The sequence below is a fragment of the Biomphalaria glabrata genome, chromosome 2 (genome assembly GCF_947242115.1).
Source record: "Biomphalaria glabrata chromosome 2, xgBioGlab47.1, whole genome shotgun sequence".
NCBI lineage: Eukaryota > Metazoa > Mollusca > Gastropoda > Planorbidae > Biomphalaria > Biomphalaria glabrata.
Genome location: NC_074712.1, coordinates 60937784 through 60959176, shown reverse-complemented (window position 1 = coordinate 60959176; position 21393 = coordinate 60937784). Strand labels below are relative to the sequence as shown.

The window sequence follows — 21393 nt, the reverse complement described above, 5'->3', positions numbered from 1 at the left end:
GTGGGGGATTTCGCCCCCACCTCAGCTACGCCACTGAGGAGAATGAATTAAGAATAAGATTAATCAGCGTCATTAAAGATTCATCGCATCGATAGTGAAAAACTTCGAGAAGAGTTAGTCCAAGCTTGACCTTTACTAATCTAAATTTTCATTGCAAATAGATGCCTATTTCATTTATTATGACTAAAAGCAAGCTATTAGTTTGCAAGTAATCAATTAATAACAACAAAATTGTGCCATACAATAACTAACTGATGTATTTATAAAATGTATAATTGTATAATATGTCAAAAAAGAGGTGTAAAGTTAAAAGAATATTTTTTTTATAATTGTATAAGTTCAACGTCTTAATTATTTTCTCCCGTCTATCTCTTACTTCATTTATGTTCATGTTTTTTTTTTTAATTTTTATCTTTCATTGAATCTTTTCTTCTCATTTTACAATTCTCTCTCTCTCTATCTATCTATCTCTCAGTATTTCTATATCTGTCTTATTCTCTGTTGTTACTCTCTCTCTCTCTCAGTATTTCTATATCAGTCTTATTCTCTGTTGTTACTCTTTCTCTCTCTCTCAGTATTACTATATCTGTCTTATTCTCTGTTGTTACTCTCTCTCTCTTTCTATATCTGTCTTATTCTTTGTTGTTACTCTCTCTCTCTTTCTCTCTCTCTCTCTCTCTCTCTCTCTCTCTATATATATATATATATATATATATATATATATGTATATGTCTTATTCTCTGTTGTTACTCTCTCTCTCTCTCTCTCTCTCTCTCTCAGTATTTCTATATCTGTCTTATTCTCTGTTGTTACTCACTCTCTCTCTCTCTCTCAGTATTTCTATATCTGTCTTATTCTCTGTTGTTACTCTCTCTCTCTCTCTCTCTCAGTATTTCTATATCTGTCTTATTCTCTATTGTTACTCTCTCTCTCTCTCTCTCTCTCTCAGTATTTCTATATCTGTCTTATTCTCTGTTGTTACTCTCTCTCTCTATCTTTCTTTCAGTATTTCTATATCTCTCTTATTCTCTGTTGTTACTCTCTCTCTCTCTCTCTCTCAGTATTTCTATATCTGTCTTATTCTCTGTTGTTATTCTCTCTCTTGGCATAAATGTTCCTTGGGTACTAACTGGAACCGTGACGAATACATAATAGCCCTAAAACCAACTAAAGACCCTAAAAAAAAAAGTTATCCAATTCTATGAAAGTATTATAATTTCATCAATCTAGGCCATGTTTACCATGTATAAATCGAAAGGGTCTAGATCTAGATCTAATTTATATAACTACGCTTTGCACAGATAGTTTTTTACTTTGACACATGAAAATACAGTATCTATTGATTTCATTATTTAATAAAATTAACCTTCAAATTTGTGTTTCAAAAGCATATTTACATAAATTCGTTCCTTATATCTGCGAATGTAGAATTCCTAACGTACATTCTTTCATTAGACATTACACGAAATGTTACACATCTCTGTATTCCTAGGACTAAAACTCTAATTCAACTCTAAAATGATAGAACTTCTCTTCGCAAAGATACTTATACTTTAACACATGAACATACTAATTATAGTCCATTCATTTCATATTTTAATCAGATTAACATTCAAATTTGTTTTTCTAAAGCATTTTTTTATACATTCGTTCGCTATAGCTGTGAAGCTGTGTTGACATAGGCCTACATTTAAATAGCTCCCTTCATGAATCGCGTACATCCAACAAAAAAGGTCACGGAATCGCAGAACTGAACGCTCTGTCCAAGCCAATATTTAACTCTAGATTAGTCTATATCTATATATATCTCTAACTCAAGATCTAATTTAAAGATGATAGATCTACTTATACTTTAGCACATGAACACATAGAATAAAGTCTATTCATTTCATATTTTTATCAAATACATGTAGGCCTACAAGCAAATGTTTTTATTTGAAAAAAATGGATTCAGGTCAATTAGCTACTTTGATAGCTCCATTCATACTATTTTTACATTCACGCATTCACTTTCCTTATAACATTATTATTTCGTTTAATTGTTTACAGAACACTCTCAGTGACTATGTCGACAGTGATACGCAAATTAAGACCCGCGGGCCGCGGGTAATATAAGTCTAGTATCTTACTAAAAGATGAAGTCTCTACTAATTCATTCGTATGTTTACTAATCTACTACGGTCATGTATTTCTCTTTGGTAACAGAACATTTGATTAGAAGCTAGTGTTCAAAGCGCTATTCTCGGAAGTGGTTAGTGTTTAAGGTACTGGTCTCAGAAGTGGCCAGTGCTCTCTCTCTCTCTCTCTCTCTCTCTCCATCCACCCTAACCTATATAAATCTTTAAAAATAACGAATGTAAGAGTGGCCTAGTGAAACGAAACAAAGCATCACAAACCTCTAAAGGACTCTTCGTCGTCAAAGTTGATAAGAGATGGCGGCCCCAGGGCACTAAAACCAAAGTCTGAAATCTTCAAGGTCCACCTACTGTCCACCAAACAATTGCTGGACTTAAGGTTGCCATGATAACAAAATTGACTCTCGTGAATAAACGTCATTCCCTAGGAAATATACACAATCGAACATAATTTAAAGCATTATAATATATAAAGTATCTATATATATAATTTTCTTCATGGCTCAACAGTTTGGACAAGACAAGGAAAGATCACTCTTTTTTTCTGCAACTCGGACTTGAGATGGGGGGGGGGGAACAAGTAGTATTCACCCGTCACTAAATAGCAGGGCCGACTTAACCGTTGTGACCAAAAAGTCATGGACAGATCACTCTTTTATTTCTGCAAGTCAGACTAGAGTTACCCACCTGTTACATCATTGCCTATTATGTCATTGCCTGTTACATCATTGACTATTATGTCATTGCCTGTTACATCATTCACTGCTACATCATTGCCTGTTACATCATTGCCTGTTACATCATTGCCTGTGACATCATTGCCGGTTATATCTTTCACTGCTACATCATTCACTGCTACATCATTGACTGTTATGTCATTGCCTGTTACATCATTCACTGCTATGTCATTGCCTGTTACATCATTGCCTGTTACATCATTGTCTATTACATCATTCACTGTTACATCATTATCTGTTACATCATTGCCTGTTACATCATTGCCTGTTACATCATTGACTGTTACATCATTGACTGTTACATCATTGCCTGTGACATCATTGACTGTTACATTATTGCCTGTGACATCATTGACTGTTACTTTACTGCTTGTTACATCATTGCCTGTTATTGACTGTTACATCATTGGCTGTGACATCATTGACTGTTATATCATTTACTTTTACATTACTGCCTGTTACATCCTTGCCTGTAGCATTCATCACACTGCCTCCCCCCTCCCAGGCTCCCGCCCACTTTGCAGGTCACATGCACACTAGCACATGCACTTAACACTTGATCTTACCCGAATCAGATCTTGTACGAGCGAAGTTATAAACATGTTATCCAGATGTGCGTCCTCGTTACGCAGTATGTCCTGTAGAAGAACAAACAAGACTACTGGTTAATGTGCAAAGGTAAAACTAATCACAAGACACTGCTTCTGTCTAGGATGTGCGAATGCCACGCTAATCTACTCAAGATATCAATGAAATAAACTAGCTAATACCCGCGCTTGGCTACGCTTAAACTCTTTGTTAAGGAGTGGTTTTTGTGTTTCTATGGTGACGGTGAGAAAGGGTTGGCTATGCACAATGCAGTATGAATAATACAAGATAAGCGGCCTTGTGTCATCAGCTGTCTTGGGTAGGACAGTCGGCTCCAGATCGCCAGAGTGAAAAGACGTGTTTTTGTAGATTTTGTTCAGAATACCATTTCATATCGTTAGTTAAGTCTACTACATTTATTTCAATAATCTCAATTTGAATTTTGTCGATATTGTAATAAAAGTTATATTTAGTATTTGTCACAAAGAAGTTATTAAGTTATTTCAAGTTTTTACAAGTTAAAATATAATACGCCTACAAAGGTTTAGTTGTCTACCAGCAGTTTGGTGCTACAAGTCAATGACCGTCAACAATACCTGTTGTAAAAATAAAAAGTTCCTCTTTCAGACCTTGTGGTCTATGGGGCAGGTGATGTAAAGGTCATCTGATTCTGTGGCCTACGGTTATCGAGGGTGTCATGTGGCCAGCACAACGACCAACCGCCTTTACTTTTCCCCAACTAATGTCAGGTACCCACTACAGCTGGGTGGACTCATAGGCCCCCAAGGATCCCAAAATAAAAATCCCAGTCTTCACCAGGATACCTCTTAATTAAGAGTTAATTTAAAAAAAAAAAACGCATTTTAATTTTGCGTTTTAACTCGAGCTAATTTGTCGTTGCTAACCTATCACTGAAACCATATACCCTATGCCCTTACTATTTATGTCTGCTGAGCATGCTGTGGTGACCAGTGCCTACTGAGCGTGCAACAGTAGCATGGAAACTAATCCGAGACAAACGCATTTCTGAAACCAACCGCTATGAAACCAGGTCCATTTACTGTGTCATGAGATGGAATTCTATCCATACATCTATTTGAGTGTTACCTGAAGACTTCTTCTTGGACAGTACTGCGTTACAATGTACACTTTGGGTGGCTCGAAGCAGGCCCCAATGAAACGGTTGATGTTCTCATGGGTCAATTCTTTACGGAGCTGCATCTGTTTCTTCAAGACCCTGGTCAACTCCAGATGTTTTCTGGTCAGCTGTAACATAAGGAGTGTGTTTCTCATAAAGAGGTTATTTATAAATAAGCGCATACACCTCTCTCGCTCTCTCTCTCTCTCGACCTACCTACCTACCTACCTACTTACCTACCTATCTATCTATCTATCTCTCTCTCTCTCTCTCTCTCTCTCTCTCTCTCTATATATATATATATATATATATATATATATATATATATATCAATCTATCTATCTATCTATCTATCTATCTACCTACCTACCTACCTATCTACCTACCTATCTATCTATATCTGTCTATTTATCTGTCTATCTATCTATCTATCTATCTATCTATCTATCTATCTATATATATCTATATATATATTTATCTATCTATCTATCTATCTAACTATCTATCTATCTATCAATCTATCTATCTATCTATCTATCTATCTATCTACCTACCTACCTACCTACCTACCTACCTATCTATCTATATCTGTCTATTTATCTATATATCTATCTATCTACCTACCTACCTACCTATCAACCTATCTATCTATCTACCTACCTACCTACCATCTACCTATCTATCTATCTATATATCTATATACCTACCTACCTACCTATCAACCTATCTATCTACCTACCTACCTACCATCTACCTACCTACCTACCATCTACCTATCTACCTATTTATCTATCTATCTATCTATATATATATATCTATATACCTACCTACCTATCTATCTACCTATCTATCTATCTATCTATATACCTACCTACCTACCTACCTACCTTCCTACCTATCTATTGTAATGATAATGACACAAGATGCGTAGAAGTTGATGTGAATCGGGTTTTTCCTAAGTAATGTGACGAGTAAGAACAGAGTAGGATAATGAACAAGAAGAATAACGGACAAGACGCCTAAGAGGACGACGCTAGGCTAGCGACGACAGAGGACTGTGCCCTTTTTATTGTTTATTAAATTGTTGAAGTTATCAGCCTGCGTTATTAAGTATATTCTTGATTCATTCTGTTGTTGTGTCATATGGACTCGCATGCACCAGTAACATATATATACTCATCAACAAAATAGACCATCAACAGATGTGGCGACCCACGACGGCCAGGGCGTCATTTTGATCTACAATCTAGTTAACTTCGTGTTCTGGATATATCTATCTACAATTCTACACTTGGCGAAGTACACTGGAGAAGTACTGGATTAACATTCGTTTATTTCTACTAGATCTATCCTACGTCTGTGCTAATTATCTGGACTGCAGCTGGATTTTGGCATCTTTGTTCCAGTGGATCTAGACTTTCTATTAGAGAAAATTCGAAACCGTTACCAGCGTCTAGCTTTGTCAGCCATGTTGGATATTTTTAGATTGAACTTGGAACTATATTGACTAGATCTATATCTATTGTGTCTGAATCCAGAACTATTTCGTCCGTTGAAGTGATTTAGGGCAGTCCGTCGTCAGTATACCTCTATCTATAGGCTATACCTCAAGAGTGAAGATACCTCATTTTGTCAGGTTTATTTGTTTATTGTGAGTACGGGAAGTCATCTGAGTCTACATATCTAGTATCTACAAGCTGACCGTTGGATCGAGTCACCTTGTCAGGTTTGTTTTTCAAGCTATTAATTGACTGTTGCAGTGTTGCTGAGCTTACAATCTAATCTACACACGAGTGATGGTATACCCTACTACCACACTGCGTGACCATCTAATCAACTTGTAAAGTTGACTAATTTATATTCATCAAAAGAGAGAGTTGGACTTAGTCATTTTTTTTACCTCTCTTGAGACAGCACCACCAGCTTGTCTCAGTATTGACTTATGTTCCTGACCTGAAGACAGAAGCCAGCACCAACAGATCATCAAGTGGAACCGGAACCTTGGAACCCTACCAGAGGACTTTATCTGAGAACCGTACCATACTGTGGCAGCAACAGGAGAGATTGGCCTAACTCAGTACTGCCTGTCGAGTAGCCATTGTGGGAGCACACCTTGCCTTGCCTAAGACAAAGACAGTGGGGAACTTGTGTGGAACTGACCGTTGTAGCTCCGTGGACTGAACAAAGGGGATCTAACTAAAGATAAGTTTATTTTTTCTCTCCATTATTATTAAATTAAGTCTATTAGGGACAGTAGATCTTTGTTAAGAGCAGGTTGCCTGATAAGGGCGTCATTATAGGACACATTAGAAAGTGGACCTGCTCCATTTAATAAAGTCTCGATGATTGTTTAGATTGTCTTGTTTTGTTCGTATCCACGTACATTTTATTTTTTTTTAGAAGTCAAGTGAAGTTATCTTTATTTGTCTCTTTCAGTGTATACTTCCTCTAAAAAGTCTCATCTCATTAGAATAGATTTATTTTTTTTGTGTCTTATTACGTTTATTTTACACTATTCTTATTATATATTAGTAATTTTATCTTAAGTAGATAAGGTAAGCCACGTTTAATCTAGATTATAAATTCTAGATTGTTTCCAGGTATTAACTAAATTGTTATACCTATGAGAGCCTTAGATCTATTTTATCCTGAGGACAACTGAGTCTAAGGAGTAATTATTTATATATAGATCTTTTGTCCCGATTAATCGGTTGACATTATTTTATAGATGTGTTTAAACACAGTCTAATTGGTCAGAATAAAATTTTTTGTCAGTATCACTGGATTGTGATTTACTGTTGGAGGTATAATATTGATTTATCTATTTGAAGTTGTATTGAAGTTGTATTGAATCTAGACTAGTGACTAGAATAGTCCTAGGGGTATTTATTGGCAAGAAGTAAGTCCATTGAATTAAGTATTGAGGTATTGATATTTGTTTATGTGGTCTAAAGTAAGTCCACTGAATTAAGGTGATATAAAATTTTGAGTTGTATTCAAGTATTGTGGTTGTGAGTAAGTCCACTGAGGTAATATTTGTTAATATAACATTGAGCAAAGGTATTTAAATATATATATATAACAAGAAGTATTTGAAAGAGTTTTTGTGAAAACTAAATTGTGATATTTAGGCCAATAGGGAGGCTATATCAAAACTATATTGAGACATTGTTTAAAATAAAATAAGCATAATGGCAACAGCTCCAAACTTTGATTATATGGAGACTTTTCGCCAGCAAATTATTACTGAGGCTAAACAGCTAGAACTTAAAGGAAAGGACCTAACTGGCTATGTACAGCAAATGGTGACAATAGAGAGAGATAGAATAGATAAGATAGAAATGGAAAAGAATAAAATAGAAACAGAGCGTAGAGAGAAAGAAAAGGATAGGGAAGCACAATTAATAAAAGAAGAAGCAGATAGGAAATTACAATATGATTTAGAGAAATTGAGAATTGAAGCTAAACAAAATAAACAAAAAGTTAATAGCAATAATACTAATGATAGATCTAATACTAATACTACCAATGCCCCAGACAATCACATTGAAACCAATAATAGTAATAATCACACAAACAACACTAATATTTCAAGTGATAACAACCATTGGTTGAGGAAAAAACTACAACCCTTTCAGGAGGCTAGAGATTGTATTTCAGACTACCTAAAGAAATATGAAATTAAAATGGTTAATTGCAATATAAGGGAGGAAGAGTGGTCTCAAATTTTGTTAGACTTTGTACAAGGGCAAGCTCTTACAATTTGTCAAAACCATAATCATACTGTACAAAATAGCTACCAAATTTTAAAAAAGGAATTGCTGAATGCATATGGACACAATGCCAGCACATTCAGAAAAAAATATTTTGAAAACACACCTTCCAATCAGATAGAACCACAAACCACTATAAATTTGGAAAAAGACTATTTTAATAAATGGCTGGGATTTGAGAAGATTGACAGTACCTTTGAGGGATTAAAAAATTTTATATTACTTGATAATTTTGTAGCTAAGTGTGACCCGCAATTACAATCATTTATCAAAGAAAGGAATCCCAAAGTTTTGGATGATGTTACTGAGATAATAAGAACATATAAAAATGCCTATCCCAACAACCTTTTTTCATGTAAAGATAAAAAGAATATTGATCTAGTGGGATATACACAGGAAAACAATGAAAGAAGTAGAAATAGAAGTAGGGATAGCCAACATTTTAGATATAGCAATAGTAGAGATAGGTCAAACAACAGGGAGGTTACATGTTATAGATGTGGGAAAAAAGGACATATGGCTATGAGATGCAGGGGAACACAAAACAGGTCAAACAGTAGGAATAATTATAATAGATCAAGTAGTACACATAATTACAATAGGACAGATAGTAGAAATAATTACAGAGCAGACAGTAGGAATAGGTACAGCAATTACAACAACAATTACAATAATAACACATACAATAGGAGTAAAAGCAGGGAATATAAAAATAGAGATTCTGACAGAGTGTTTTTTGTTAGGGAAAATAAAAACAATTTTGCTTTCTACCCAGCTTTTATTAACAATGTTCCAATAAAGGCAATCCGAGATAGTGGCTGTAACACACTCGTGGTTCGGGCTGATCTCATTGAGGCGCAATATTATAGGGGATATACAAGGAAAGTGGAGTTGGCAGATGGCAGTATAAAGGAATTTAAAGTATTTAAAGTGTTTATTGAGACACCTTTTTACACTGGCCATTGTGAGGGAGTAGCCATGCCTAACATGAGACATGATATGTTAATTGGAAACTTAACAGGTTTGAAGGAATGTTCAAGACAGGAAATTGAAGCATGGGAAAAGAAATATGAAAGGTTACAGCAGAATAGGAATACTGAAACAGATAATTACATTAGTAATATGGTAATAACCAGATCTAAGAACAAGCCAAAACAAGAAACTCAGGAACTTATTGATATGAATGATGAAATAGTTAATGGTGAAGAAGATAAAGAGAAAGAGGTTGAAATACAAGGTCAAAAACAAGACGAAACGCAAGCAGAAAAACAGAAAGATGGAACTGAAGAAATGAAAACAGAAGAATTGAAAGGAATAAACAAATTGGCTCAAGAACAAAAACAAGATAACATCATTGGGAAAACATATGACAGAATTAGTGACAGGAGAAATAATAACCCAATGGAGAAATATGTCATAGAAGAAGGAATACTATTTAGGAAAACAAAAATAAATGATAGAGAAATAAAACAATTAGTCTTACCACAAAAGTATTGGAAGGATGTCATGATTTTGTCACATGACAGTAATTTAAGTGGACATAGAGGTATAAAGAAATGTTTTAGAAATTTAGCAACTCAAGTATTTTGGCCTAAAATGAAAGGAACCATATCAAAATACATAAGATCATGTGATATGTGTCAAAGAAGGGGACTTAAGGGTAAATTAGGTAAAGCTCCATTACAGTCAATGGATGAACCAAATAAACCATTTCAAAAAATAGCAATAGACATCATAGGACCTTTAACTAAAACAGAACATAATAATAAGTACATATTGACAATAGTAGACATGTTCAGTAGATATCCTGAAGCAGTGGTATTATCCAATATAGACACAGAAAATATTATTAATGCTTTAGATCAAAAGTTCATAGTCAGACATGGGATACCAAAAACATTACTATCAGACAATGCTTCTATGTTTACATCTGAGTTATTTAAAAGATGGATATTAAAATATGGTATAGAACACATTAAATCATCGCCATTCCACCCGGAAGCCAACGGGCTTTGTGAACGCCTTAACGGTGTTATAAAAAGATCCTTAGCTAAAATTGTAGAAAATAATCAGAAAAACTGGGATCAATATATTAATTTTGTTCTATTTTCTATTAGAAATAATATTCATGAGGCAACTCAATTTTCACCATATGAGTTAGTACATGGAAGGAAACCTAGGGATGAAATACAAATTTTTAAAGAAAGTTTGATCTTAAATAAAATAGAAAAGGAAAATGACAATGAAACAGCTTTAGATTTAAAACAAATATGGGCGGAAGCTTTTGAGAATAACATGAAATATAAAGAAACAGTACATGAGAACTTAAATGAAAAAAGAAAATTAAGAACATTGGAGGTAGGAGACAAGGTATTACTTTTGGTAATTGACTTAAAAAACAAATTAGGAAAACAGTGGAAGGGTCCATTTGTTGTTACAAATAAAACAAGTGAAGTAAACTATAAGATTAATATGAATGGAAAAATAAAAACATATCATATAAATAATTTGAAGTTATACAATGAGAGAAATGAAAATCAATTTCAAAATTTGGATACAGAAGTAAACAATGAAAATCAAACTCAAAAGTTAGATACAGAAACTGTGGAAAATGAAAATCAAGTAGATGAATGTTTAATTGTTTTAATCAATGAGGAAACTAATGAAAATGATATTAAAAATATTCCTATACTAGAAACTAAAGATAACCAAACATGGGAAAAACTGAATTTAGAAAATTTATCTCCAGAAAAAACAAAAGACATAATAAATGTAATCAATGATTTTAAAGACATTTTTTCCAGTTTGCCAGGAAAAACAAATATCATAAAGCATGACATAAAGTTAACTAGTGACAAACCTATTTTCATGAAGCCTTATAGGATTCCATTACACTTACAGGGAAAAGTTAAAGATGAAATAGACAACTTATTAAAACTAGGAATAATAGAACCATCCAATTCAGCTTATGCTTCACCAATAGTTATAGCAAAGAAAAAGAATGGGGATATAAGGTTATGCATAGATTATAGACAGTTAAATAAGATAACTGAATTTGATCCTTACCCTATGCCTAACATTGATGACATATTACACAAATTGTCCAATGCTAAAGTATTTACAAAATTGGATCTGACAAAAGGATATTGGCAAATTCCTTTAACCAATAGAGCTAAACCTTATACTGCATTTATCACTCCTTATGGAATATTCCAATGGAACTTTATGAGCTTTGGGCTTATAAATGCTCCAGCTACCTTTAATAGGATGATGATGTCGGTTATAGGTCATAGAAAAAATGTAATCTGTTACTTAGATGATATATGCATTTTTCATGAGGATTGGAAAGAACATTTAAAAGGAATTAGGGAGATTTTTGAGTTAATTAAACAAAATGGTCTAACAGTTCAAGCAGAAAAGGTAGAGATAGGCTTAGAAGAAATCACATTTTTAGGACATAGAGTTAAAAATAATACTATCAGTCCCATTGAAGATAATGTAAAGAAGATATTAGAAATAGAAATACCAACAACACAAAAACAGATTAAATCAATACTAGGGATGATAAACTATTATAGAAAATACATACCAAATTTAGCAGAGATAGTTGATCCATTAAACCAGTTATTAAAGAAAGGACAGCCTAGAAAAGTGACTTGTAATAGAAAGTGTGTAGAAGCTATAGAGAAAGTTAAGCATATTTTTTCTACAAATTTGATATTGAGATTACCGGATGTTTCTAAAATATTCTATGTCACTACTGATGCTTCTGGTAGTGCTATAGGAGGTTGTTTGATGCAGAAGTATGATAAATTACACCCAATAATTTATGTAAGTAGGAAATTATCTGATACCGAGAAGAGATACAGTGTCATAGAGAAGGAGGCTTTAGCTGTTGTTTGGGTTGTAACTAAGTTGGAAAGCTATTTACTGGGAAACAACTTCATATTGTTATCTGATCACAGGCCTCTTAAGTTTATGCAAGAAAAAAGTATTAAAAATGGTAGATTATACAGGTGGTTTCTAATTTTACAAGAATATAATTTTCAATTGGAGGCTATTAGGGGAGAAATTAATATTGTAGCTGACATGTTGTCAAGAGTTACAGTGAGATAAACTGTTGTAAATAATGATTATTCATTTTGATTTGTTTATGCATGTATATATATGTATATGTTCTAGTCAATGGGTATGAATAAGTTGTTTATATATGGACTATATATATTTTATTTCATTTAAAGGAAGATAACTCAGTAAAATATAAATTGGGAATTTTATTAAATCAAGGGAGATAATTATAAAATTTCAATAATTGAAGTCAAAGGTGTAAATTAAAGTAAGTATGATCATCTACAGTCATTATTTTTTTTATATAATCATTATCATCCATTAGTAAAAGGCTAGGTCAGTTTGGAAATGGTAAGTGGAGAGAAAATATACTTATTGGTACCCAACAAAAAAGTTAGGTAGAATAATTTGGAAAGTTGTTTTGACACAAATATTACATTTTGTCTGACAGGAGGGGTTTGGTGTGATATGAGACAACCATCAACGTACATATAGCCAATAACAGTATTTACTCTGAAAAACTCTGTTTTATGCCTATGGAGTCAGCAAAGGCATCTTCGTATGTGGACTATATACATGTGTATTTATTCTGAAAAACTCTGTTTTATGTCTGTGGAATCGACAAAGGCATCGTCGTATGGGGACTGTATACATGTCTTGATGGACTTAGTACTATTAGTTGGTGAAACTATTACACTGTACTATACTATTTCATCGTCAATGACATGAGTGATGATTAGAACACTGTATACCGGATATTTTCTTACCAATAACTGTATTGGAACTGTACATATTGTTTTCTTGGTGTCAACATTCAACTACAGTGTGAACTTTGTGACATAGGAACATGGACAATTTTACCAGGAACTGATGAAGATGGGAAACATGATGATGTCCATCAAGATCAAGATATATGTTTGTTTTGTCTTTCCCCAAAATTTTGGCCATGTATATTGTACAGACATGACAGTAGGGATAGTGTTTTAGACTGAAAAAAAAAAAAATTGACAAAATTTTTTTTTGATAAAGGGGGGAGGAAATATGTAATGACACAAGATGCGTAGAAGTTGATGTGAATCGGGTTTTTCCTAAGTAATGTGACGAGTAAGAACAGAGTAGGTTGATGAACAAGAAGAATAACGGACAAGACGCCTAAGAGGACGACGCTAGGCTAGCGACGACAGAGGACTGTGCCCTTTTTATTGTTTATTAAATTGTTGAAGTTATCAGCCTGCGTTATTAAGTATATTCTTGATTCATTCTGTTGTTGTGTCATATGGACTCGCATGCACCAGTAACATATATATACTCATCAACAAAATAGACCATCAACACTATCTATCTATCTTTTTTTCAATGGCTACCTACTTTTTTTTTCCCTCAAAGGGTAGCGTAATCAAGTAAAACCATCTATCTTATAAAAACAATTTATACACATTCCTAAAAATCGAGTAAGAGAAGGTCCGAACCCTAATCATTTGCATTGGTCACCTACATCCTTGTGTCCTTTGTATCTTCTTATCTTATATCTTATATAATACAGACGTTACTTTAAAAAAGAAGATGATTACGTCCTACGCGTCATGCATTTAGTCATGCATATTAACCAATGACTTAAATTCTGCCAAGTCACTGGTTTTCCTGGCTAGCTCAGGCAACCCATTCCATTCTCTAATAGCACTAGGGAAGAAGGAGCATTTGTACAAATTTGTCCTAGCATATGGGACGAGGAATGTGCCTTTATTTTTGTGTCTTTCAAAGTATTTTATTAAATTTTGTTTTTGTATTTGAAGATTATGGTTCAGCGTTTTATTTATAATTGCTACTTTACTTTTGAGTCTTCTGTCCTGAAGGCTTTCTAAATTTAGTGATTTTACTAATGGTGTTACTCAAGTCAAATGTGAATATTCCTTTGTTATGAATCTCACTGCTCTATTTTGTGTTTGTTCCAGTTTCTTAATGTTTTCTTGAGTTGAGGGGTCCCAAACGGAGGATGCATATTCTATTATTGGCCTAACCAATGTTAAATAACATTTTAGTTTTATGTTCTTATTTGATTCATAGACATTTCTTTTAATAAATCCTAATGCTTTGTTGGATTTTTTTTTAGTTTCATCAATACGTGGATTCCATGACAGTTTTTCATTTATTTTAACACCTAGGTATTTTGCGTTTTTAGTCTGTGTTACTGGTTTGCCATGAATAAGATAAGTGGAATTGATTTGTTTTATTTTTTTTGTTACTCTTAACAACTGACATTTTTCTGGGTGGAAAGACATGCTCCAATTTGATTCCCATTTCTGTAATTCATCTAATTCTCTTTGTAAAATATCTGTGTCTTGTGTTGTTTTTATTGTTCTATATATTATGCAATCGTCTGCAAATAATCTGACTTTTGTTCCTGAACTAATGCAATTTGGTAAATCATTTATGTAAATTAAAAATAGTAGTGGACCCAAGACTGTTCCTTGAGGTACACCTGAGTTTACTGGGGTAAACATATAGTCAAAGCATATAGTCAAAATATATTGTCAAAACATATAGTCAAAACATATAGTCAAAACATATAGTCAAATCATATTGTCAAAATATATCATCTGCAACCAAAGAATGGAATACATGTAGTTATATTTATCTGGGTTTTTATTTTCGTTTTTTATAGTGCACAATGTGTAATGTATCCAGCTAAATGTAAGCTGTAAAAGATCCACAGACACAAAGATCCACAGACACAAAGATCCACAGTCACCACGAACAACAAACAAACAAAAAACACAGAGACAAAGAAATTAAGATCCATAGACATAAAGGTTCATAGACATCAAGATCCACAGATACAAAGATCCAAAGATACAAAGATCCACAGATACAAAGATACAAAGATCCACAGATACAAAGATACAAAGATCCACAGATACAAAGATCCACAGATACAAAGATACAAAGATCCACAGATACAAAGATCCACAGATACAAAGATCCACAGATACAAAGATCCACAGATACAAAGATACAAAGATCCACAGATACAAAGATCCACAGATCCAATGATACAAAGATCCACAAATACAAGGATCCACAGATACAAAGATCCACAGATACAAAGATCCACAGATACAAAGATCCAAAGATACAAAGATCCACAGATCCAATGATACAAAGATCCACAGATACAAAGATCCACAGATACAAAGATCCACAGATACAAAGATCCAAAGGCACTTGGTTACAATTGGTATTGTATTGAGTTCTTGAGTATACAGTATTGGTCTTACCTGGTATCCAGAACCATTGGATAGTGGTCATACGCTTTTAGGTATAACTAGTTAGTTGACTAAGTGGGTCAGTAGCTTATGAAGGCATTCTAATTACATACACAATAATACACAGCCATACCTATGCTACACGCCTTATGCATCTTACACACACAACACACAGAAAGTACATATTTACCAGTTTAATGGCCACATAGGCTCCTCTGTAAAAACCAATAGGGATATACTCAGACCCGTAGTCCTTGTGACTGATGTCAGACTGTGAGTCAGTCTTCATCATAAGATAGCTGTAATGGTTGCCGTTCCAGGAATTCTTTTTCTGCAGAAGAAATCAAGATTTAGAAACAGAACTTAGAGGCCAAGAGAACATCCCTGCAAAGGTGAGTAGAATAATTCCACAAATTGAGGTATTATAATACTTTTATTGTACAATCCTCTTAGGTCAATTCGCACTCTAGAAATCTTTTTTGAAATATATAGATTCTTGTTGTGCTTCTGTAACATAAAGAGTGTGTTTCTCAAAAAAAAGGTCATTTTTAAATGTAATTCTAAAGTCTGTATTTCATAGTAAAGTCTGTATTCCAGCCTTCCAGGGTAAAGTCTGTATTCCAGCCTTCCAGGGTAAAGTCTGTATTCCAGAGTAAACTCAGTATTCTAGAGAATGTATTTCATGGTAAAGTCTGTATTTCATGGTAAAGCCTGTATTTCATGGTAAAGTCTGTATTTCATGGTAAAGCCTGTATTTCATGGTAAAGTCTGTATTTCATGGTAAAGCCTGTATTTCATGGTAAAGTCTGTATTTCATGGTAAAGCCTGTATTTCATGGTAAAGTCTGTATTTCATGGTAAAGTCTGTATTTCATGGTAAAGCCTGTATTTCATGGTAAAGTCTGTATTTCATGGTAAAGCCTGTATTTCATGGTAAAGTCTGTATTTCATGGTAAAGCCTGTATTCTAAAGTCATGGAAATATCTTTTTTTTTTTTTTTTTTTGGTAAAGTTTAAATAATAGTCTATGCGGTTAAAACTGTAAAATATTGCTAAGACTATTATAGTTTAAAGAATATTTTTCTTTATATAAAGGCATTCCCCCTGGATAAATTATTTTGATTTTGGTAAAGTCTCTCTCAGAGGTAATATATCTGTTGTACAAACTTAATTTGGTGTAATTAGTAAAAAAAAAAATATGTGGTTTTCGTCTTAACAAATTTTGTTGCTATCTACTTATTTAGCATGCAGAGGGGCCTCGATGTAAACTAAATGTTTTGCTAAATACCATGGCTGCCTGGTCGTGCGGTTTGCGCGCTGGACTGTCGTTCGGATTTATCGACGGTCGAGGGTTCAAACCCTGCCCGCTCCCATCCCCCGTCATCCTGCGGGAGGTTTGGACTAGGAAGTAAACTATCTTCAACTCTAAAGGAACATCCGAAAACATGTCAAACATTTTACAAAACAAACAAAACACTGTCATAGTAGCACTTTTTGTTGTCGTGTGATATGTTCATTCAGTTCCATCCCCAAAGTAACCATTGATGCTACACACAGGGAGGGATCCATTTATCTAACGCAGAAACTACTGACCCTGTTTCTGGACGGTGTGGTCATCTGACGAAACTGCCCTTCGTTAATCATCTGGATCTCATCCCGCTCTATCTTCCAAGCCAGTTTGTCCAGTTTCTTTTCATACACGCAATGTCTGACAAAAATTGTAAAAAACAATTATATTAGTGACAGATACTTTGACCTATTTTTTTTCATTTTTTTTTTTAAGGAAACCTCAGAATTTGCGCTATTCAGTTTTAGCTTTATCATCATAGGAATCCTTGGGCTTTATGCCTCTTTTCTTTGCCTCTTTTTTGGGCTTTATATGCCTCTTTTATGGGCCATCTTGCCTCTTTTGTGGGCTTTTTTTTTTTTTTTTTTTTTTTTAGAAGTAACCAATAAAATCAATAATTTAAATGTTTCGATTTTTTATAATAAAACAAAAATGTTTTAAAAGAGGTGAACAATTTGAAAAATATTTTAATATTTTTTTTTCTCTCCCTTTATTTCCAAATCTTTTTATCTTTCCTATCATTTTTTTTGTCATTGTACCGTTTCTATATAGATCTCTATCTTATCGTTGTTTCTTTCTCCCTCTCTCCCAGTGTCTACCCACTCTCTTTAACCGAGACCGTTACAGAAGGCATGTCACAGGCCTGTACGACGTGGCACCGAATTATTGGTCTAAACTTCCCACAGGTTGTGACGTAGCAGGTTAGTGTTCAGGCCTTCTATATCAAATGGTCTCACGCACAAACCACCCAAGTCTCCACCCCCATTTCCGTCCCGACATGCGCACAAAGATATCTGTGAACGTAGAACGCAAAACGAATGGTATGGATTATGGCGTAGGGAATTTTTTTTGTCCACAAGGTAAAAATTACAATTTAGAAAGTGACCTCAAAAAATGACCTACTGACCTTATACCGAAAAACAATGAGAATACAACAATCAACAAGACGCTGGTTGGTACTGCAACACTCACAGCGATAATCCCTCCGTTGTCCGAGATTAACTCTAAGAGAGGAGAAGAGGATGATTTATTCCAATTCATGTTCGGTTTGTACATAAAACCGTTTAGGGCCTATTTGTATACGATTTATCTCAACTAACTGCAACAGTAAAGGAAATAATGCCGGGGCATAGAAGTATACGCAGACACAAGATGTGAGGGGGAAGACGACACCAAGGACTGGACCGGACTGGACCGGCCTGTCAATGAAAGAGACTCATTGCAAAAAGTGGACAGAAGTGGTCAACAGATAATGTAATGTGCCCCCAAAGTTCTGACAGACGAGTAAAAGTGAAGATATAACTAATACGTCATAGAGAAATGTAAATAGCCTTAATTGCAGGGCCGGATCTAAGGGAGGGCAGGAGGGCTATAGACCCGGGGGTCCAGAAAAGAGAAAAATTGTAGAGGCCTCCTCAGGGTCTTCACATACTTAAATCCAGCCCTGTTTAATTGACTTTGACAAAACTGTTATTATATTGGAATAAGAAATATAATCAAACTCTAAATTTGTAACTTAGCAGTGCTGTAAACAATTGCTTCTTTTTTCCCTATAAAAGTACAAAATTATAATTCAACAACTATTTGCTAAATTTTATCAGCACTTGAAAGAGTCATACCTTCTGGCTTACAGTACTCGTCTTCAAACCCACACGCGGGGTCACTCTCTGGCGCGCTTGTACCTGCCCATTCAACCGTACTGATCTGCTGATATACTGGGATCTGAGGAATAAACGAAGGATTGTTTAGTGACTTAGACATTCGTTGCTTAAAGCTGATATGCTGATTTCTTAATATCTGTTTGGAACATTTCTAAATGTCTATTTGTAGCATTTCTAAATATCTGTGAGAAACCTTTCAAAATGTCTGTCAGGAACATTTCCCAATATCTGTGAGAAACCTTTCTAAATGTCTGTCAGGAACCTTTCTCAATGTCTGTGAGAAACCTTTCAAAATGTCTGTTAGGAACATTTCTCAATATCTGTGAGAAACCTTTCTAAATGTCTGTTAACGTTTCTAAATGTCTGCTAGGAGCATTTCTAAATGTCTGCTAGGAGCATTTCTAAATGTCTGCGAGGAGCATTTCTAAATGTCTGTGAGGAGCATTTCTAAATGTCTGTGAGGAGCATTTCTAAATGTCTGTGAGAAACCTTTCTAAATGTCTGTGAGGAACTTTCTAAATGTCTGTTAGGAGCATTTCTAAATGTCTGTGAGGAACTTTCTAAATGTCTGTTAGGAGCATTTCTAAATGTCTGTCAGGAAAATTTCTAAATGTCTGTTAGGAGCATTTCTAAATGTCTGTCAGGAAAATTTCTAAATGTCTGTCAGGAACCTTTCTAAATGTCTGTGAGGAGCATTTCTAAATGTCTGTGAGGAGCATTTCTAAATGTCTGTTAGGAACCTTTCTAAATGTCTGTTAGGAGCATTTCTAAATGTCTGTCAGGAAAATTTCTAAATGTCTGTCAGGAACCTTTCTAAATGTCTGTTAACGTTTCTAAATGTCTGCTAGGAGCATTTCTAAATGTCTGTCAGGAAAATTTCTAAATGTCTGTGAGAAACCTTTCTAAATGTCTGTGAGGAGCATTTCTAAATGTCTGTGAGGAACCTTTCTAAATGTCTGTTAGGAACCTTTCTAAATGTCTGTTAGGAACCTTTCTAAATGTCTGTGAGGAGCATTTCTAAATGTCTGTGAGAAACCTTTCTAAATGTCTGTCAGGAACCTTTCTAAATGTCTGTCAGGATCATTTCTAAATGTCTGTGAGGAGCATTTCTAAATGTCTGTGAGGAGCATTTCTAAATGTCTGTTAGGAGCATTTCTAAATGTCTGTCAGGAACATTTCTAAATGTCTGTGAGGAACCTTTCTAAATGTCTGTGAGGAACTTTCTAAATGTCTGTTAGAAGCATTTCTAAATGTCTGTTAGGAGCATTTCTAAATGTCTGTCAGGAACATTTCTAAATGTCTGTGAGGAACCTTTCTAAATGTCTGTGAGGAACTTTCTAAATGTCTGTTAGAAACATTTCTAAATGTCTGTGATTAACCTTTCTCAATATCTGGGAGGAACCTTTCTTAATGTCTGTGAGAAACATTTCTTAATGTCTGTTAGGAACATTTCTAAATGTCTGTTTCGAAGCTTTCTTCGTGTTTCTTTCTTCAGGGACACCCTCAAAGCTTCTCTGAACGCGTTTAGCATAGACCCAGCCACCTGGAAGACAGAGGCACATGACAGAGCATCATGGCGTCGCGCTGTGAAAACTGGCGCACAGGTTGCTGAGGAGAAAAGAACAATGCTGGCAGAAGAAAAACGCCAGAGAAGAAAAGCAAGGCTAACGACACTAGCTCCAGCTGTAATAAGAAATAAAGAACACTGAAGATTAACCTAAAACAAGGCTTTATTAAACTAGAACGACACATGAACTGACGAAGGAGACTTGGACAGTAGCACACTAAATCAATGTTGTGAACACATTCTCACGACGTTACACAAACATAAACAAATAGCAACTATTTCACCACATTCACCCCGCCTAGAATTAAAATAGCAAGTATAGTAATATAGTAGGCCAATAGCATAAATAAAAGAGAATGCCTGTGCCTGTAATACAATAGATCAATAAATAGTGTCGAAATATTAATTTCTCTTGTAAACAATAGTGAATGGTGATGCAAAGAAACCTAAAAACCAGTATCTGTTGTATGACTTATAAACAATTACTAGTTTCTGTTTTAAATATTAACAAATAGTGTAGTAAGTAGACATGTATGTAAATAAGTGAAAAGTAAACTCTAGTATCAGTAGCAAGAGATAAACAATGCCAGTTTATGTAGAACATAAGTAGTGCAATAAAGGAGCAACTCTAGACTCTATAGTTCGGTCTGGTTCTTCTCTCTCTCAAGTTGTAACGGGGTTGACTATCCTGTTCTACAGTTTGGGAGTCACTAGTGAGTTCCTGAGCGTCAAGTGGGGTATTTTCAAGAGGAAGCGCTCGGAGGTCCTCAGAGCCTACCAGGGGTTCTTTCCTTTCTTGTATCACCGTTGGGGTGTTGACTGGTACTTCCGTGTTTTGAGTTTCTGGAGGATATTCATTATCCTCACCCTTAGGGAAGAACGAAGGTTCACTTGTTGT

General features: G+C 34.6%; 1 protein-coding gene across 2 annotated transcripts in view; it reads right to left on the bottom strand.

Moving 5' to 3' along the window:
- The window catches only part of LOC106053202 (guanylate cyclase 32E-like), a 126947-nt gene that overhangs the window by 13771 nt on the left and 91783 nt on the right, over window positions 1-21393 (bottom strand). For both annotated transcript variants that reach the window (XM_056021777.1, XM_056021776.1), the window contains exons 9-15: window positions 18887-18989; window positions 18175-18271; window positions 17294-17408; window positions 15893-16033; window positions 4568-4726; window positions 3439-3510; window positions 2397-2559 (exon numbers count right to left, since the gene is read on the bottom strand). In XM_056021777.1, coding sequence (XP_055877752.1) covers window positions 2397-2559; window positions 3439-3510; window positions 4568-4726; window positions 15893-16033; window positions 17294-17408; window positions 18175-18271; window positions 18887-18989 — 850 coding nt within the window. The remainder of the gene's footprint in view (window positions 1-2396; window positions 2560-3438; window positions 3511-4567; window positions 4727-15892; window positions 16034-17293; window positions 17409-18174; window positions 18272-18886; window positions 18990-21393) is intronic.